Source organism: Hirundo rustica, chromosome 25, assembly GCF_015227805.2.
Source record: "Hirundo rustica isolate bHirRus1 chromosome 25, bHirRus1.pri.v3, whole genome shotgun sequence".
NCBI lineage: Eukaryota > Metazoa > Chordata > Aves > Passeriformes > Hirundinidae > Hirundo > Hirundo rustica.
In genome coordinates, this window is record NC_053474.1 from 2,337,016 (window position 1) to 2,355,790 (window position 18,775).

At 42.1% G+C, this 18,775-nt stretch overlaps 1 protein-coding gene across 9 annotated transcripts in view; it reads right to left on the minus strand.

Annotated features, from left to right (window-relative positions):
• Nucleotides 1–1,912: 1,912 nt before the first annotated feature.
• Nucleotides 1,913–18,775, minus strand: part of ZMYM4 (zinc finger MYM-type containing 4) — a 39,249-nt gene continuing 22,386 nt past the window's right edge. For 7 of the 9 annotated variants that reach the window (XM_040086091.2, XM_040086089.2, XM_040086088.2 and 4 more), the window contains 19 exons: nt 18,050–18,165; nt 17,661–17,930; nt 17,016–17,166; nt 16,584–16,756; nt 16,339–16,489; nt 15,130–15,270; nt 14,796–14,833; nt 13,442–13,586; nt 13,150–13,265; nt 12,662–12,833; nt 12,043–12,096; nt 11,746–11,925; nt 11,142–11,236; nt 10,839–11,010; nt 8,987–9,138; nt 7,591–7,702; nt 6,292–6,540; nt 5,274–5,403; nt 1,913–3,735 (listed from right to left, as the gene is read on the minus strand). In XM_040086091.2, coding sequence (XP_039942025.1) covers nt 3,528–3,735; nt 5,274–5,403; nt 6,292–6,540; nt 7,591–7,702; nt 8,987–9,138; nt 10,839–11,010; nt 11,142–11,236; nt 11,746–11,925; nt 12,043–12,096; nt 12,662–12,833; nt 13,150–13,265; nt 13,442–13,586; nt 14,796–14,833; nt 15,130–15,270; nt 16,339–16,489; nt 16,584–16,756; nt 17,016–17,166; nt 17,661–17,930; nt 18,050–18,165 — 2,825 coding nt within the window. In that variant the 3' untranslated portion in view covers nt 1,913–3,527. The remainder of the gene's footprint in view (nt 3,736–5,273; nt 5,404–6,291; nt 6,541–7,590; nt 7,703–8,986; nt 9,139–10,838; nt 11,011–11,141; nt 11,237–11,745; nt 11,926–12,042; nt 12,097–12,661; nt 12,834–13,149; nt 13,266–13,441; nt 13,587–14,795; nt 14,834–15,129; nt 15,271–16,338; nt 16,490–16,583; nt 16,757–17,015; nt 17,167–17,660; nt 17,931–18,049; nt 18,166–18,775) is intronic. The other 2 variants (XM_040086090.2, XM_040086087.2) reach the window with 1 other exon arrangement.

An 18,775-nucleotide genomic window follows, 5' to 3' on the forward strand; every position in this document is an offset into this window, starting at 1 on the left:
TTTTGGTGCTCACACACAGGTAAAAAAAACCAAAACGAAACAAAACAACAAAAACCCAACAGTTAATTTTCAGGAGCTTAACGGCTCAAAGCTTATTTCTTACATATCATCTTACAAGTACTGCCAGGCCGCAGCTCTTTAATGAAGACAACAAATCTTTGTTTTGCCTCTGGAATGTTTAAAATGAATGAGAGGTCAAGGAAGAAGAGGGAGGAACCTGTTGTGCTGAGAGGAGGAATGCTCCAGCCATGCCTGGCGGTTCTGAGCACAGTAAGCATTTGGTGCATGAGCATTTATTCTGGGTTCTTTGGTTGTTAAGGCAACAGGGAAACTGCTGCTCAAGGGACTGGGGAATTACTGAGATTGTTACCAAAAACACCAGTGACTTTATTGCACATTCCTCTGAGTCACCTCTCTGAGCCCTGGCACTGAACCAGCAGCACACCTGGGGACACGTGACGAGGGACTTTGCTGCTGTTTTACGTCTCCAAGGAGTTGGAAACTATTCCAGAGAAATTCTGGGGTGTTTTTTTTAGCAGCAGTCGGCAAATAATTCCCAAGGTAATTGAACTTCCTTTTTGCACCTAATTCTGAGGCTTTCAATGTGCCCCCGGTTCCCCTCTTTAGTGAACTGAGGCCAGGATGGAGCAGCAGGTTTGCACCGAGCATCTCCTGCACTGGGAGCTGCTCCTACCCTGGTAGCAAGAAGTCTTCTCTTTTTCTTTCTCACATCCATCTCTATTGCTTCTCTGTCCACACTGAGACTACAGTTTAAGAAAAGACAGGGTGAGTTTGGTTGACAAGCTGGTGTTAGGTCTCAGGCTGGACTCAATGATCTCAAAGGTCTTTTTCAGCCCAGTTAACTCTGTGGTTCAGCAGGACACAGCATGATTTTTATGTTTAAAATGACATCTTAATAAATCTAGTGTGCTCAGCAGTCAGAAATGTTGATTACAAACAAGTTTGTGTTCAGAACTTCGAGCCTGTGTGTATAATCTACAAATATACTTTAATCCTTCAAGTTAATCCTTCTTGTGTATCAGTGTGAACTTGAGCTGGATTGACAAGAAATCCCTCAAGAGGCAAAAATGGCTCAGGCAGACCCTGGAAAAATCAGACCATTGCTAAAAGGGCCTCCAAGCAGGAGTAAAACTGAAACAAAACCTACTTACTGTGTTAATTATTACCATGGAACTGCAATCAAATGTTTCTCAGGTCACGGCCACCACGTCAAAGGAGTTTACACAATGTTTAACAACTCTGCTCTCAGCCAGTGAAAGTTAAAGTGATTTCACTTGCCTTGCCAAGAGAATCTGAAAGGCAAGTATCCTTCATTTGAAATGTCTGCAAAAAATTGACCTCAATGAAAGTGTTCCCAGACAAGAAGCAGCGAGGATGTTCAGAGAAAGAAAAGTGTTTTTCCTAAGGTACAAATATCCAACATTATCCTACAGGAACATTTCCCACCCAAGGAAAGCCTGCCCTCACTGCTGCCTTGCTGATTCCCAGGGGGTCAGGGAAGGAGGGAGCAGGCAAGGACAGCGTGCTGCACCCCCAGCAGCTGCCCAGGAGACACAGGAATTCCCGGAGCCTCCCCTGCGCTACGGCCACTGAGGCGCCGAGCTCATGTGCGCAGCAGACACGCCTCAGACATTCTTAATCCCCTACAAAGTGATCTTTCCAGAATGATTTTGTATTCCCTGAACCTTCCCAATCCAAACCGCTCTGCCTGCAATTTCACTATTCAGTGTAACAACGGGGAGGGGCAGGTTGGTGTTCATGGAGCAGGAACTGAGCCTGCAGGAGCATCCCTGCGCTGAGGAGCGGCCAAAACATCTCCCCTGGGAATGCCAGGCCGCAGAGAAAGCAGAACCTTTGCTCAGAAATGACAGACACAGATGGGCTTTGGTCAGACAGAATCAGGGGCAGGTTTTACTTTTCACATAGTTTTCTGTATTAAAAAATACATCAGTGAAATCTGTTACAGGCAGGGACAGGACTACCGAGTACACAACGTCAATAGACTACTTTCTGATTTTATTTTTGTTAAATTACTTTTGTAACTGCTAAAAAAATAATTAAAAAAAAAAAAAAAAACAAACCCAACCAAACAGAACGAAACAAAAAACCTGAAATATTCAAGGCTGTTGATTTTCATCTCTTGAAATTTTAGTGACAAGCTCAAATATCAGACCCCTGTTACAGAAGATGGATAACTGACCAGAGCTAGATTAAAAACCATACAATTCTCCTCTTTAAAAATGGTTTGGGTTTCCAACAAATTTGTGACCACTGGTCATCAGTAACACACAGCTAGAGCTTGAGAAAAACAGAGATACAGACAGTATCTGATAATATCCTGTCCTTTAAACACCACATGGGAGCTTTTCTCTTCCAAAAGACTCAGTAACAGCCAAGCCATAAAAAAAAAAAACCCCTTTCAATTTCCAACACTATGACTAAATCTCTTTGGGTGGGGCAGGATAAAAACACACATGGTCATTTTCTACCACAGTTCTGTTGTCAGAAGTAATACTGCATCCTTTATACAACACTGCCCGTGTTGCAAAGGTGGAAAGAGAAAGAGTGTGTGTGTGTATTTCTCTTTGAAATGACAAAACCCTCTCTAGATTTACTTTACAAAATAATCAAAACCATAGGAAGTAGGGAAAGAGGAGAAAGGAAAGCTGCCTTAAGGGAAATAAACTTTCCGTGCACCACAGTATTTGCTGGGTTATATGGACAGACTGCAGAGCTACTGGGCTGGGGAAGGAATTCTGCAAAGAGCCCAGGACATCCCCTCCTGGACGTTCCCAGAAAGGTCACTCAGAAGTTTGACCTACAGCACCTCTTCCAACAGAGCGAGCGTTGGCGCGAGCGCGGAGCTGGAGTCCGGCCTCGTGTGACCAGTTAACAGCAGCCAGAGTTGTCCACTGGGATGGCCAGTGGCTCCTGCCTTCCTAACATTTGATCCCAGTTTCCAAAAGAAACAAAAAACAACAACAAAAAAACCAAAATTATAAAAGTGTACGTGTAGGTGTATTTATAACGGAAGGTGTCTGTTTGTCTAAACCTCACCCCTCTCTCTCGTATCCTCCGGAAGAGCTCGAGGATCTCCACGTGTTCCTTGGCAGCAAGGGCTGCCAGCCAGCAGGCTGGGAAGTCACCTGAGCCACAATCTAGCTCTCCATGCCCAAAAGTGTGAGGGTAGATTTTACACAACCATTTTCCTTAAAAATAACTCACAACTTTTAAAAATCCTAAACAGAGAAAGGATTTATGCACCAATCCAGTAGGTGAGTTCCACTTGGATTTGTTCTGAGGATTGATCGGTGCCACAGGACGTTGGGATTTGCAGCTTACACAGCTTGCTTCCTTCCAGTTCCAGTTTGTACATCCACTGTGGTAAAAAATCTGCCTGTAGGTGACATCATCTTGGCTTATTTGATACACATTTTCCAAAGGCTGGACGTTATTCACATTTTGGTGCTTCTGATGTGTATTCAAAGGAAAATACCCCACTGCAGTTAGTCTGATAACTCAATATCGGAGTCCTCTGATTTGACTTTGGCAAGTTCTTCGTGTACCTCCCTCACCATAAGAATCCGTGTTAACATGATGTCCAAGGTTCCTGGGTCTATTGGCAATGTGGAATACCACATGGGGCTGTTGGGAACGCAGGAGCGCTCGGGCTGCAGGTAGAACACATCGCTCCTCTGCTTCACGCTTTCAGAACTGCCAAGGGAAAGGAAAAAAGGGTTAGGAGCTGCATTTACAAACTTACCAAAAGTTGAAGAGAGAGTCAGCAAAGTAATCGAAGTTACGATGGCAACACTGTCTCCCCCTTTCTCCCGGGGAACAGTTAAGTTGTTTCCAGGTCACTCATAATTAGTTGCTTATAAAGAAACAAAGAAAATCAAAGTAACAACTTTACAGCAGGGTTCTTCAGACTCATCCAATTAATGGTAGAGTGATAAATGCATTTGACATGCAATCTCTGAGTGAAACTGGTTCTGGGATTCTGGAATTGCTGCATAATGTGGACAAGTGGAAATGGCCTCATGGCTTAGACTGGATATTAGTGAAAATTTTGTCACTGAAAGGGTTGTCCAGCCCTGGCACAGCTGCCCAGTCCCTGTCCCTGCAGGGATTTAACAGCCATGGGGATGTGGCACCTGGGGACATGGGTTGCAGTGCCCTTGGCAGTGCTGGGGGAACAGCTGAATTTGGTGAGCTTAGAGGGCTTTTTGAACCTAAATGACTCTAAGGTGTTGTTTAAGAGCGAGTCAAACCAAATCCCAGCTTGCCTGGCCATGCTGCAATGCTAAGCCCATCTGCCTGAAAGCCTGACTGACTCCAAGGCAGCTTCCAGGCTCTGGTGGGGTTGTAAAGACTCTAGAGCCAGGATCCCTCCTGCCTGGCTTTGGGATAATCACACCAAAACAGCAAAGGGAATTTGTACTGCTGCCTGCACCACTGCAGAAGCTCAGCTATGAAATATGACGGGGAGCATGAAAATGCTTTCCCACCCCAAGAACAATTAAAGCTTCTAATAATGTGCCAGTGAAGACAAGGAAAGTAAGAAGAGGGAGAGAAAGAATCTGGACAGCTGCACGCCTGTCTGTGCCTCGGTAATGGGATATTTGTAGTAAGCTCAGTAGGTACATTTCTGAGGGTGATTTATCTGAGTTTCAGCTGACACTAATGAGATGCTGTTTCATTCTGCACGTGTATTTTCTTTGAAGAGAGAGGAACATCATCTTCCACCTGCTCAAGGATCTAACTGAAGTTTATATAGAAACGGGAGAGAAAAATGATTTGTATCTCTGTCCTTGCTACAGTCTCCTTTCTAGCTCCTAAACATAAGTTAATCTCACATCTCAGCAGGCAAAATTTATCAGGAGTTTTACCAAATTCACATTTCTCCTACACTCCTTCACAAGGAACTTGATATTTCTCAGGTATTAGTTATAATCTCCTTACAAGGATGGTGTATGGGAATTGAGGGAGATGAGAATGCCATGGGCACTGTAGCAATGTCTCACATTTATATCAAAGAACTGAGTTATTTAAAGAATACATCTCTCTCTGTAACTCAACACCAGTAATAGAAAAAACCTGTTTGGGGGTCTGACGGCGGTGCTGCTGCTGGAATCCCTGTTCTGCTCCCACGGAGGGATTGGGAACCAGGGAGAGGAACCACAGCACAGGCTCCTTGCCCAGATGCCTGTTCTAACCTACACACAGACCAAAATTCAAGTTCTGTTACTTACCATTTTGATAAGTAAAACTCATAAAGTCGGACTGGACACCGGAGGGGATTATCTGTGTTTTCAGCCATTTCCACTGCTGTTGAAACCTCCTCATCTTCACTGCGTTTCCTTTTGCCTACTGATAATTTATCTGGACACACAAAAATGGCATTACAGAAGTTCAGTGAAAAGCAGCACCTACAGAAACAAGGCTTGGTGTCTCAGCCCAGCACCCAGTGGTGACTCTGCATCACCCAAACCCACTCCTTGAACTGCTTCTGTCACGTGTCACCATCCAACCATGGTCACCTGGTGTGAAATGCTGGGTGGGCAAAGGACTGCACATCCTACAGGCCAGATCCACAGCCCATTCCTCATCTAGAAACCCCACAAGAACTAGCAGGAAAATATGGAGGACATAACTTTACTTATTAAAGACGAATTCATGTAATGCATTGGAACTATGAACTGGAGAAGCCAAAAGGATCGAAGATTTCCCTTTCCCAAATGCCAAAATTAACTGAGAACAAAAATCTGTGTGTCGTTGCCTTGGAGTGCAAGCCCCATACTGTTGTTGTCCACTGGGGCTGCCTGGTTTGTCCCCCTCACAGATCCAGGACAAAGACTGGAATTAAAAATCCACAATAAAGGTCTGGACCTGAAAAACCCAAGATTTTTAAGTGCTGAGAAAAGGATTTCAGAAAAGGCTTTTAACTCTTGCAATATTAGCAGAGCTTTATGCAAGCTGAGGATGTTATGAAAGACTATTAAACAAATTTGCAGCCAAATCTGTGACACCTCTTTTGTAAGTTTTTCCTAGGCGCCTTGGCTCATTCAGAATTTCTCTTTAAAGCAGTGAAAAATACTGCAAATGTATTCAGGATAACAGCAGATGCTTAGCTCTGCTCACTGCAGAACATTTCTCCCCAGTCTTTTTTAAAAGAGAAGCAGACAATGCAAAACAACAGAATTCCCTGATTCTGGAATTCAGACCACACAGATGTGACTGCCCAAACACCAAGGAGCAGAGAGCACTCACCTGATTCTACCTCTTGTTTTTGAAAGGGTGGGAAAAAACGTAAATATGTCATCTTAGTATTATACTTCAGAGTTCGGGTGCGCCTCATAACGTGGGCAAAGGACAGTTTCAGGTGCTCACTGACATTCTTCAGTTGGAAGTATTTGGTGTTGAAGAACAGAAGGGTGTTCAACAAAACGATGGGGGAATATGCACCCAGCTGCTTACACTCCCACAAGTGTTCCTCTTCAATTCTTGAGAACATATAACCTACAAAGAATGGGCAAAGAAAATAGTTATGTATGGATGTAAATCCTCTTTAAGTGAACTTCTACTAATGAACCACATATCCAATCAAATTCACACCTATCATCAGCAACTGTAATCCAATAAAACCAGAATAATGCATGCACAAATGGAAGAGGGAGCATGGAGAACCAAGCTGTGGAGCAGCATGATCTTCCAACACCTGAAGAGAAGGATAAAAAGGAACTGCAGACACCAACAGATTCTCACCAAATTTTAATTTCACTGCATTAAACCACAGCCAACAGCAGCGTGTAATTCCTACAATGTGAAGAATTAGTTTAAAACGTCTCATTTTGGGTACAAATAGCCCATTGTGATTACTGTAAGTCAGTTAGGAAAGGGAGATATGGGGGCTTAGAAGAAATTTGTTGTAAAAAAAAATCACAGTGTGCAGCAAACTATAGGTAATTGGATTATTTCTGTATTAAATAAAAACTTCATTTTTTATATGAAAAGGCAGTTGTGGAGCTGCCAACTTTACTCAAATTTCACTGATTCTCTAAAGATGTTGTGTGCTCACAGGGCTGGTGTCCAGCTCTATAAACCACATAATCAGGCTTGAAAAACAATTAAAAATATCTGCAGAATTTGGGAAGTCTTAACTTGGAGTTGAGACGAGATTCCAATGACTTGCTCATGTGATCCCCGAACTCACCAGGACCATTTCCAGCACTAATAGGGAAATATCAGTGCAACTGTACACAGATTTTGCAGTACCTCAATTTAAATACGGTATGAAATTCTGACTACTTGTATTTAAAAAAAAAGCTAAAACTTGAGGGAAGCAGAAAACTAATGTGTTGAGTGCCAGGATGGGAATCCTTTCTTTCCAAGGATTGATCACGGGCAAAGATATATTTAAATGGAATCATAACTTAAAACAGATATAAAATCCAGGGTGTAGAGAGGGGAGGCTAATGTGAGATCACATTCTCTTCCTGGCCTTGAGAAAACATTGATTTATGATACAGCTTTGTCATGCAGCTACATAAAGTAAAAGAATTGTCTTACCATTTGGAAGGATTGTAGGTTCCCAGATTTTCAAAAGTTTTGTAAGTTCAATCATAAACCTGGAATAGGGCTCGGTGAAAATGTTATCTATTCTACCATTCTCAAACAGGTACTACAAGAGAAAAAACCAGGAAGACAAACAGTTTATGATTATGTAACATTGTAGAGAAGATACAGCACATTGAATTCTTTTCCTTTCTTATGTCCCAGTGCCTCATGGGGCCAAACACTTCGGTGAAATCTCCAGTAAAACAGCAAATCAAATTTTCTGCTGGGATTGGGACCACTCCAGTATGAAGGGAGAGATCTAGGCAAGAACTGTGGTTATTATTTCAAGCTCTACAGCTGTTTTCTGCAAAATCATCTTCCTCTTAATATTCTTGAAAGAGTCTGCCTATAAAAACCAGAATAGTTATTGAGTATTTTCCTTTTGAAAAGAACTTTATATGTTAATACCTCCTGACAAAAGGCACAGGCAGCTGAAATTGCTCAACTTGCAGCACCAGGGAAGAAAAGTTCCTTAACCTTTTTAAGGAGAAGTTTAAAAAAAGTTTTCTAAAAGTCAGGAGTTTGTACCAATAAATAAAACTGTGACACAAAAATCCCTGATACTCCTAGAATTTATCAATGGCATTTTGAATTTTAACTCTTTCTGCATTTCATCCAAGCATAGCAAGGAAAAAAAATAAGATAATTCCATGTCTAATTAAATAGGTTTTATGTCAAAATAGCTTTTGACTCTATCTAAAAATGACTGTTTCAGAACAGGACCAAGCAGGCTGTTCTAAAGGAAACAGAAATGCACTGAACATTGAGTTTTAAACACAAATTAGCATTATTGTAGCTTTGTACTGCTACTGTTGCAAGGCTGGTAATAAGGTCTTACTACATTACTCTTGATATTCACTAATTACAATGCAGTTATTCTCAATGTATTTTCTCTGTAATTATTGCCAACACAACAGGCATCTCTCTTGTCACTGAGAATCTTTCCTGGGCAACCTCTTCCACATGAAGTTAGATATTGGAAAAGCACTGTGCAATTATTTTAGATCTAAATCATTCCATCTTAAAACAAAGATTTCTGAGGAGCAAATCTTTCCTACACACAAAAAAGGATGAAAAAAGTTCCAAATCCAAGTACCTGCATCTAGGTGGAAACACTCAGCCCCCACATCACACTCCTATAAGGACAGAAGCACTCGGTCACTGTGACCATAACAAAGTCCAGAAAAATGTGTCACGTGTGGGACTAAGGCAAACAATAAAACACAAAAAAAGAGACATTCTTGCCTCTTCTGTAAAGCCCAAGCTGCTCTGCGGGACTGTGGATGTCCCAGGAATGACCAGAGCAAGTTCTGTGTGTTCTCAGCAGTGCCCCAGCTCCCAGAGTTACCTGCTGAATTCCAAGGCACAAGTATAAGATGCTGTCAGGGTCGTATTTTTCTCCATTTGGTCTCCGCACCTCTTGAATAAATTGGCATAAGCCAAAACTCAGCTCAGCAAATGTGCATGAGAGAATGTCCTCCTTGAGCTTCACAGGATGAACTAGGGCCGAGGAAATGATCAGAAAAAATGAATTCAGCACATTAAATCTTCCCACATTCTTTATTATTTCATAGACAGAAGTCCTAAATTCCTGTCTCATACATGAATTGCATGATAACACGGTGAACTCCTTCCTATCTCTTGGCTGAGAACTGCATGATTTGGCCAATAAAACCCAGAGCAGCTGCATGTGCAATCAGTATAAATGAGTTACAAATCACTACAAACATTACAATGAGTACTGAGGCTGCAGGAATTTAGAGCCCAGACATGTAAATGTTTGGGAGTCTGCTGAACCCAAAATGTGGGACAGCAATGAGCTCGAGGCAGCCTGGGGCTGATAAATGGGTTTCACCCCTCCAGCTGGACTCAGGGGAGTGAGAGACTCACCAGAGTCAGAGAAACACGCCCAGTATTTCTGGACACGAGTTGAGTGCAGCATATCCCACTTCTTAAAGGAAGGAGAGTTCAATGGGACATGCAGGGGGTTTGGAAAGGGAGGCAGCACAACCAGGAATTGATTGAACAAAAGATCTGCAATGAAATTCCCAGGCTTGGCTGCTCCACACCTCAGAAGTGCCTGCTTGGGAATAAGCAGGGAATCTTTCTGGGAGCGGGCACAGTTCCCTGGAAATGACTATAATATTGACTTCCTTAGCCTCAAGAAAAAAACATAGTAACTCATGTGAATACTCCTCTTCTGGGAAATAAACCCCAGCTGTTCTCATGGAGTGACAACAAAAATTCCAAGTGAGAGATGAAAAAGCAGATCTTATACTAGCTAGAATTTTTCCCTTTGGGGGTCTTTCTTATTTAAGTCCTGCCGTGCTTAGTTCTTTAAATTGCAAAAGTATTTATTATGGTTTGCTCTCCTCCCCACATTCCCAAACAGCTCAACTCTATTCCTAATTTAAATTCTCTGCTTGACTCTGAAAATTCGCCCACAAAACTCAGTGCAATGATGTAAGATCTGAGACCAGGAAAAAGGGCTGTTAGACACTGCCACATCCCAGTTCTGCTGGGCTTTTGTAAAAAAAAAAAAAAAAAAAAAAAAAAAATTCATCATTGGAAAAAATAAAAAATAATGTATTATATTGTCATTATTATCTATCACCCCTGTGAGACACGAGGAGCAATAAAGTCAGTTTCAGGCAGCTTGCAGCACAGAATGGGCAGACTTTGGAAATGTTTCTTTCCAGCTGTGAAGCCTAGAAATAAGGTGTTAAGATTTTGATGCTGGATCACACAAATTTTTTACAGCAAACAGTTCTGCTGACCAACAAATACTTTGGGAATGTGCCAGCTACAGATAAAATGGATGGGGCCAAGTTGGTGTTGTCAATTGAGAATTATGGCCTGATAAATCTGTAATTTCATCATTCTATAACAGCTCAGAGAAGCTCTGCAGCTGCAGAAAGCATCTGTGCTACAAATGAAGAACTACTGCGTGCAAAGGAAGGCAAAGTGGAGATTTCTAATGCTTTAGAGACTTTTTTTTAAAAGAAACAGATCAATTAAGAATGTAATAGCTATAATTTTTAAATCCTTGGAAAGGTGCAAGACAATCCTATAAAATCTGTTCTCCACTCGTGGGTATTGCAAAACTCAATGATATCTAACCCTAATTTTTACTTGAGCAATGAATCAAGCTAAGTACTCTTCAACTAAGTATTTCTGTTTCCACTGAGAACCAAATTTACCTGAAAACTTCAGGTCCCCTTGTTCCTCCTGTGCATTTTTCCATTGGACCCAGTTTTTCCAGGCATTCACCCCATACATGTACTTTAGGGTCATCCCAGAAACAGAGCAGCCGGGGTAGGAGCTCTGCATCAGATTCCGGGGCTCCACAGCAACTACAGACTTCTTCCGTCCCTACAGGCAAGCAAAGACACCCAAACAAAGCAGCATTTAATCAGCCCCTCATCCATGGGTGGTTAGATCAGGGCATATAATGATGTGATTTCAAAATGGAAGGGATTTGTGTTCCAGAAGTGCTTCCTTACCCGTCTTTTTGGCTGTGGGAAGCCATCCCTGTGTCTCCGTCTTGCCCGTGAACGTGAATGTAAACCCGGTCCTTTACTGAGAGGGTCAAATGAGTCTGAAGTCAAATCAACACCATGAAGAGTTTAATCATGTGATTTAGCAGCCCAGGTAGAAGTGTCACTGTCACTGAGATACTATGGAGCACCTTACAGCTGACAATCACACCTGTATATTCAAATAATCCTGACATTTGACTAATTAAGCAATCTGTGCAGCTGCTGCATAAAGATAGTAAAAAAGTCCCCAAAACAATGGGTGTATTTATTCAGGCAAATAAAGCTGCCATTCACATGGATTATACCCAGGGACACAGAAGAGATGAATTCAAAGGAGGCAAGCAAGAACTTCCTGCTACTCCAGTCAGAGGTTCTGCAGAGTGTTGTCTTTAAAGACAGCAGAAATATTCTAAAAATAGTAATTTTTTGTAGAGCTGATCAACTATTGCAGCGTTAAACATCCACTGTCACTACATGAAACACACAAGCAGGCTGCTGGGACAATGCTCATGCAGAAAACCGTGCGTGCTTTTATAAAATAACGAGTTTTTCTTCACATGACACTGACCTGATGGGAAATCTGCCTCCAGGTCCTGTTCCACATCACCTTTGGAGAACTGCTTGAGTTCTGGCTCAGGCTCTGGCAGGGTATTGGATCGTAAGGCATAGTGATTCAACTCCTCCTCCCAGCTGTGTGGAGTGGACACTGCTTCTGATTCCAGATCTCCGCTGTACGTGCTGCCCTGGTCTGCAACGAGAGGGATCACAGGGGCCATGAGCTACAGGAAAGGCTGAACCAGGAGTTTGCAAGAAAAGGTGCAGCAGGATCAAAATCCATTCGCGAAATCAAAAAAATCTGACTGACCTTTCTCAAATATCTTGGGGTCCAGGAACAGCTCGTGCTCAGACGTTTGAGATCCTTTAGAAAAAGAAGGAAATCTGTATCTACACGTGACTGACAGCTTGCACAACTAATATAAAATATTTTGAACAGCGAAAACCTATGTAATAGGTCATAACATGAACACACATCCCTTCTCCTCACTGGAGTTCTCCTAACAGTTTTCTATCTTGGTAGAAAGAGCTAATGTAAGTTTGCATTTCCAAAGGCTTCCACCCCTCCCTGTCTGTTATTTGAGTTATCTGTAGACCACTAGGATATTTTGTTCATCTCTTTCCAGCTTGCTTCACTTTCTTTACATGGATTGGTCAATACCCAACAAGCTCTGACTGACCTCACCCTTCAATAAGCCTCCATAAAAAGCCTGAAAGGAAAATTTTCTTTTAAGACAGCTGCTCTGGCTTCTTGATTTTGACTCCTCCTTCTAACATAAGATGCACTAATCTGGAGGTTTCTACCTCTGGTAGCCTATTCCCGTCACCACAAGTCAGATCAGCATCTAGAATCAGGGAAAGGGAAACTTCTGTGGTCAGAGGACCTTCACCTCACTGCATTTCATGTCCTTTTTAAAGCCACCACCTACCACCATGAGAGTGTGTTTTTTCTCTCTCTGCATCTTCCGCAATCATTTCCGCCATCTGAAGGAGATCAGCTTCAAATGGATTAATGGAAATCTTTTCCTTATTTTCCTGAATATCTTCAATGATCTTATCATCATTATCCGGGGTAGTTGGGATGAGCATGGGAACCGGTACCTATGGAACATGTGGAAAATATCAGAACATATTTAGGGGTGAAGGGAAACAGCAAATACACAAAGGAAGACCCACCCATTTAACCTCGTGTATTTTAGGACAACTAAAATGATGTTAAAAATAACTCCAGATTGGACAGCTCTGTACTCTCCCTACAATTTGGTAGCTTTGTGTGACAATGTTTAACCAAATACAACGTAATAAGGAGAGAAATGGCTTCAAGGACTCCAAATACCACTTTGCACACCCAGTGACACAGTGTGCAAAACAAGCCTGCAAACCCCTGCCTTCTGTAGTGAACTGCAGCATAACTTACAGGTACTGGCATCCCCAGGGGAACTGGTGTGTACTGGGTGTAGAGGTGGAGGGGCACTGGCACAAACACTGGTACAGGAACAGGCACCACAATGATCTGGGGTTGAGCAGGTGCTTCTGTTATACCAAAAACAGAACAAACCAAAAATTATTGGAAAACGCCATACGACAACCTGAAAACCAGTCAAGGTTTTATGATACATTCAAAAATATTCTCCGTTACATAAATCACGTATTACTCTCTCAACTGCAGTACAGACAATTCCAACAGGGGCAGGAGATCAGACACCCACCTGTCTGGCATTCTTTGTTTTGTGTGTGAGGTTTGCACGAGGTGGCCTTAGTCTGGGTGATTGGCTTACACAATAAAGCTTTGTTTTTCAGAAGTCTGGGTGGTTTTGATGATGGGAGCTTTAGGGCATCTGTCTGGGTACTTGCCTGTTTGGAAAACACAAACGAGGGTCGAGTCAGTATTGGTTTGAAGGATAAGACCAGAGTTTGTTCTCTACTAGGGGAAGCTAAATAATTTAAAACTGTATTTGTTGATTAAAATGATCATTTTAAAACTACTGCAAAATAAGCTTGCTTATTTGGTGCTTTCTGGTTTCGATCTCAATTTACTTCCATCCAACAATAACGTTGTTTAAAGCTAATTTTGCTAATAAAGCTAATTTTGTTAACAGTGCAGCAAACAAATCTGCAAGAATATTTGGTTTCTGTAGTCAAATAACCGCTATAAACTTTTGACCTTGGAATTTTACTGATGGCAGAGATATAAAGAGGAATTATGTTAAGATACTTCTGATGACTGAAAGTCTGGCTGATATAGACACTGATAAAACTGAGTAAACTAATGTGAAACCATTGAAAACAAATAAATGTAAAAAATGAACAGCAATGCTGGCAGCAGCAGTTATCATTTCCTGATACACACACAGACTGACTATTCATGCTTGTACTAATTCCATGTCCTGCTAACTGCAATTTTCAGTCATGCGTTCAAATAACAGGATCTATTTCAAGCGGGAAAACTCATACTCTAATCCATAAGTGACACTCCAGCTAAAAGCAAAGCTTTCAGTCTTCCAGAACCTAAAGCTACATAAAAGCATCTCTGTATTTTAGGAGAGTTGCAGGATGTTACACCACATACCTCAAGAGCTCAAGAATAGGAACTCTCAGAGTTATCCCCAGGGAAGTGGTGACAGTGGTTCCCCACAGCTGTTACCACACTGCCAGGGAGTGGGGATGAAAAACAAAGCTGCAGGAGCTTGGTCACGTCAGTCCCAGCAGCCCAGGCTGGTCCCCTTCTCCCAGGCTGCTCCTTTTGCCCATCCTATCCCACTTCAGGGCACAAAAGGCAGCCTTGAGGGCAGAAGCCACACATGAATTACTTGGGAACCACAGGCACCTCAAGAGCTACAATCTGACAAGTTTTGCCTTAAAACATCCAATCTGTCGGTGGACACAACAAGACTTTTGTACCATGTATGTTCTATCCATTTTTCAAAAAGCATCTGCAAGCTGGGTGAATTTTAAATCAGAATCAAAAATTAGTTACAAAACCATGGTGCCAAATTCTTGGATACTTTACTTGTTATTGATACAATCTGGGCAAAACTGACAAAAGTCACTTGTAAAACTTACATCTCCTATTGTTTTTGCTGTCACAGTAGGGACTGCACCTGTGAAGAAAAAAAAAATACAGTAACACGTCTACTTATCATCAAGATCCATAATCCATATTCTGCCAAGGTCAAGAAAAAGAATTCCAATTAAAACTCATTTCCTGATGCATGTACATAAATTTAAGTCATTACTTATACCTAGCTAAAGGAAGGACAAACGCAATCACCTGCACTGATGTGAAGCATAATGAAGGAGTGGCCGTTGTTCTCAGCAAAAAATAAAATCCCTGAGCAAATATAAATGTTCAGGAATAGATATGTAAAAGTACAGGCATCGTATTCAGCTGCCTTACCCTGTAAAACATTGTTGGAGTTAACAGTAGGCTGGGCAGCTGGGGTGCTTGCAAGGGACACCACGTTTGCTATGACAGGGGTTGAGTCCTTTCTTAAAGAAGGAGGGCCTGAGGAGGAGGCTGGTGCCATGGAAAGGTTTGCTGGACACAGTAGACAGAAGAAAATGAGAATAAGCAGTAAGATAATCGAGAAAAAAAGCATTTCTGAAACAACACCCACCCTTCAGATCTGTCTCCAGATGAAAGAGGCTGCTGTGTGAAAAGGGGATGTAGGTGTCAAGCTGCAGAATTTCAGTTTAAACAGGAGCTGGTTCCACAAGCAAACCAAGCAAGAAGGGAAAAGAGCTCCCACCAACACAAGCAGCAGATGTGCACCAAATTGAAACAATGCACACCAAGCTGAACATGGCCTGGTGCACACTAAAAACTTCCAGTTAATATTTAATTGGTTTGGGGTACCTTACTCTTGCAGCCACCATCACTCAGTGAGAAATTGTGCCCCTCTATAGCATCAGTGATATTCCAGCCTTTTGTTTCCCTTTCTCTTCCTGTCTTTGTGGGCCTTTCATGCCTTTGTGTCTCATTCCCGACAGAAACTCATAGTTCCTGTTCCTGTGGGCTTCATTCCTACCCTCACTCCCATTCCACCTGCTCAAGTGCTACAGCACTTGTTAACCTTGGGATTGATACTTCCCAAAAATCAACACTTAATGACACAGAAATGGGAACTCCTCCTATGCCTACAGACTGCACAGAAGTGGCTGGTTTAAGTGCATGTATAGGAGTGTGTATCTAAAACCATTACGTCTACTAATTTTACCACTTGGTTGTTAAAAGAATATTAATGTTCTACCACATCTTCAAGGTGCTATGAAGACAAGCTAGATATTTAACCTGTCTGCACTAGATATCAGTACATTTTACCCCAATGAAACAGGCCTTTGTTTCATGAAAGTGAGTGAAAGCAAGTGCTTTTGCTTCATCTTCTTTAAAATTTGTTTGGTACACAAAGCAATTACATTTCCTACCTACAGAAGTTTGAAACAGTCTCAAGTTAGAGCAATCTAAACCTGAGCCCACTCAACAGCAACAGACAAGCTCCCCAGGAGAAGACAGATCTTAGAGAGTTCACTGAAGTGAGTTTGCAGATAAACATTCATCTCACTGCCCCACACATCAAAAGGCAATACCATCCCCAGCCTGCTTTACCTGTGTTGTTTGGGAGTGGAGGGTCAGAAGCACCTTGCTGTTTACAGAACAACAGAATACAAAGCAGATTGCAAAAATGCTTCATCTCCCCTTGCCATTTTATGGACTCGCTGAGTTTACCTTGTCTCTTACAACCATCACACTTTGCCATCTAGGAAAACAGAGAGGGGGAAATTGAACACACTTGGAAACACCAACGAGGGCTACATGTATAAAAACCCAGAGGATGTGGGGATATTGCTTACCTGGTAAAACAAAACTGTGAATTTAGACATGCACTCCTCTGAGCAAAATTCCTCTGTTTTGCCCCCAAAGTGATTCTGGACCAGTTTGGGGGAGGTTTGTAAACAGTAACTGCACATTTTACAGTGGGTTCCCCAGCGCTTAGACAAGTCGTGTTTATAGAGCAGTTTACAAACTAAAAGAAAACAGCAAAAGCATTCTTTAGTACCAACATGACAATCCCTCAGCACTCCTAATTCCTGTATTTAGTGAGGTCTGTAAGAATTCATTGAAACATACCATTAAAATGTGGTGTGAACAGGGTTCTGTGTTCCTAAACTTTAAAAACAGATTCCTAACTTAAAAATGTTAGATTTCTTTTAGTATTACTGATAATTTCAAGGCAAAACACTTGTGACTTGATTTCTCTGAGACAGGGTTTTGCCCTTTCTTACCTTCACTACAGAATGTTCTATCTATGCCTGAGAATCTCACTGTCTCCTTGATAATTTTCTCAAACCTGCAGTATTCACACAACGCCGTCATATTGCCCTTCTTCTTATACTCATCACAGCAGGTCTTCCCACAGAACTGGAACATTTTACCCTGCAACACAGCCAGAATGTTTTGGTTTCAGTGTTTGGATGAGTCACATCCCAGATAATACATCTAAATTGTTAATAGAAACACAGAAGAGCATTTATACCCTTAGAAATCAGCAACAGAGCACTGGCAAATGAGCCTCCCCATTCAGTTTTATAACAAAGCAAAATTTCCTGCAGAAAGCCCTCACCAATGTGCTTTGTCCTTGGTTTAAAAGGAGCATCTCTGGATCCAAGACGCAGGGATGTGTTTATTTAGACAGGCAATCATTTGGTTTGGGTTGTTTTTTTTTTGGAGCTCCTATTTTTGCTGATTTTAAGACCATAGAGCTAGTATCACTATTAATTTGATACTGGTTAAACCAAATGAGTTTCAAAACCCTCCATAGCAGGCCTTTGGAAACAATATAGCAGTACTGACAGACCAGTGAACATAAACAGTAAGTTTTTGGGTTTCTGTTGTGAAAAAAGAGCTTTGAAAGCCCCGATCTTTATTACCTTGTAATCAAACAATTCTGGTTTGGTGGCAAACAATCTGTTACAGTGCTGACACTTGATTTTCACGACAGAGCGGGTGAAGGTGACCTGCTGGCACTGGGCAGCCAACCTCTGGAGCCCTGCAGCAGCTGGGGTGCTCGTGGAGCTGGGGGACACAGTGGAGGTGGTGCCAGTGGCTGAGACAGCTGTCCCCGAGGAGATGCTCACAATGACCTGGCCCTGAGACAGGGGCACCACCGAGTTCAGTCCTGCAGGCTTGTTGAACAGGTTCTGTGGGAAAGCAAATAGACAGGCTTTATTTTACAGGGTTACATCTTGCACCTGGGTATTTCCACCATCAATTTCGCATTCTGTTAAATTCAGCTAAGAAGAAATCCTAGATGCCACACCTGAAAAGCTATTACACAATTGTAGCTGCAAAAATTGCGTATGCTCCCATCTGACATAGCCAAGTGATACTGAGGGTTTGCTGAGGTTTTACAGCTGTTGCACTGAACTTGGACACCTGAGGGTGAAACAGAGAAGAAAAAGTGATTTATGCAACATCAAATTGTACTGCAGCTAATTTTGCACCGTGCATACAAAAACAAGAGTCTGAATGATGAGCCAAGGCACAGACAGAAGCCCGAGACGACGTTTCCACAGATTCAGAAGCAGACACTGCAGCTGCTGTGCCTGTTGCTTGCCAGAAATTTAATTAATCTCCCAGTATCCCTAGGATGTCAGTAAGCATTTTTTTCTATTTTCAACATGAAAAATAGCTGAAAATGTTTGCCTAGCTCCATGCAACATCAGGCAGAGGCAATAAAGCCGATCAGCCCAGGGGACGAGGGCAAAAGAGCCCCAGCAGTGGTAATGGCACATGGGGTATGTCTAGCTGGGAAACCCAGCAGCTGCACTTGCAAGAGCAAAAAATAGATTTAAGATTGGTTATCATGTTGAAGCTCCCTAAAACCAAACTGAAATAGCTGTACTGTCACTGCTACGTTTATCTACAATAGAATTCTCTTTCATTCCCATCTCAGCGCTTCCTCTTTAGACAAAAAAAAGCGCCACTTCCCGCCCTTCCAAAATAAAAAATATCAGCCTTAAATTTCAAGACAAATAAAGCTGGG